Source organism: Panthera tigris, chromosome C2 (assembly GCF_018350195.1).
Source record: "Panthera tigris isolate Pti1 chromosome C2, P.tigris_Pti1_mat1.1, whole genome shotgun sequence".
In the NCBI taxonomy this organism is placed as follows: Eukaryota; Metazoa; Chordata; class Mammalia; order Carnivora; family Felidae; genus Panthera; species Panthera tigris.
In genome coordinates, this window is record NC_056668.1 from 124288112 (window position 1) to 124289594 (window position 1483).

At 63.7% G+C, this 1483-nt stretch overlaps 1 protein-coding gene across 1 annotated transcript; it reads right to left on the reverse strand.

The window, feature by feature from the left end:
- Positions 1-331: 331 nt before the first annotated feature.
- Positions 332-1054, reverse strand: SOX14 (SRY-box transcription factor 14). The gene has a single exon (XM_042957279.1). It carries the CDS (start codon positions 1052-1054, stop codon positions 332-334), a length of 723 nt encoding a protein of 240 aa, XP_042813213.1.
- Positions 1055-1483: the final 429 nt, after the last annotated feature.

Consider the following 1483-nt stretch of genomic DNA (forward strand, 5'->3'; position numbering starts at 1 on the left):
ATCAGAGGAGAGAGAAGGAAACATAAATAAAGCAAAACTGCCTACTTTTTTTTGTCCAAAGGGGGTACAGTCGGAGATTTGTTTTGGGACGGTTGGGGTAAGGGCAGCTGTGTAGCTGTCATATGTTCGCAAGTTTCTGGCACCTGTCTGCGCCTTGGGTCCGGGAGGACGCCCCTACCATCCCCCTGGAAGAGAGGCAGAGTCTGGGGGTAGGGTAGCGGGCAGCAGCACGGCTGACCCGGAGGCGTCTGAGGCCCGGGCTAGGCGCAGAGGACAGGGTGCAGATCCCGCTTCCAGGCCACCCTCCAGGTCTGGCGGGCTAGGCTGGGGGTTACATGGCCGTGGCATGGGCTGACGAATAAGGGTCTATGCCAGTCTTGGTCATGCCCGGGAAGAGGATGTAGGCGACGGGGGGCTGCAGGGTGGAGGCAGACCAGGCGGTACAGTTACAGGGCACCACGTAGCCCGGGTTGGTGGGGGACGGGTGCGTGTGCGTGTGTTGGCTGGGGCAGCTGAGGCTGCCGAAGGCGCCGTTCTGGTAGCCCAGGGTGGACGCGTAGGGCAGTGCGCCGGTGGCCAAGGTGTGGGGCACTTCACCCATCTTCTGGATGGCGCTTGAGCTAAACTGCGCGGGGTCCAGCAGGGAGTAGGGCGCCGAGGCTGGCGGCAAGAAGGCCCGGGCTTTCTCGGGCGCGCTCAGGAGGCCGTCGGAGGCCCCCACGGGCAGGCCCGCCGCCTTGAGCGGGTCCGTGTCGCCCAGGTAGGGCAAGGGGAAGACATACCTGTCCTTCTTAAGCAGGTTCTTGGGCTTGCGCCGCGGCCGGTACTTGTAGTCAGGGTGTTCCTTCATGTGTTGGGCGCGTAGCCTCTTGGCCTCGTCGATGTACGGCCGCTTCTCTGCCTCGGACAGAAGCTTCCATTCAGCGCCTAGGCGTTTGCTGATCTCTGAGTTGTGCATCTTGGGGTTTTCCTGGGCCATCTTGCGCCGCTGGCCTCGGGACCATACCATGAAGGCGTTCATGGGTCGCTTGATGTGGTCTGAAGGTTTGGACATGGTCCCGGAGGCTAGGCGGGTGGGGGTGGGGAGTGTAGGGGCTCTGCAGGCGAGACTGGGCGCGGTTGTCTGTCTGCCGGTTTGTCCGTCCTGAGCCGGTTATCTGCGCTCCCCTCGCCTCCGCACCGCTGAGGGGAAGCCAGAAAGAAGCGCTAACCCCGCAAAGTTCAGCTGATCATGCCAGTCCCGGCACCCAGGCAGGCCCCGGGGGGCGAGTGAGTTCAGGAAGGGCGGGGGAGGAGAGGGCAGCCGGCCGGGGGGCTGCCGGCACTGGAAGCTGGGGCCCAAGTACCGGAGTCTCTGGGATTAAGTGGCCAGGTAATTTGCTGGCGAGGGCAGGAAGCTCCTCCTTCTCCCCCTCTCCACCTTCGCCTTCTCTGGTTCTCTTCTGTCCTGTGTCTACCGCTGTGGTTCCCTCCCCCCCTCCCG

Coding starts and splice junctions, on each gene's coding strand:
- SOX14 (XM_042957279.1), bottom strand. CDS start 1,054: ATGTCCAAACCTTCAGACCACATCAAGCGACCCATGAACGCCTTCATG.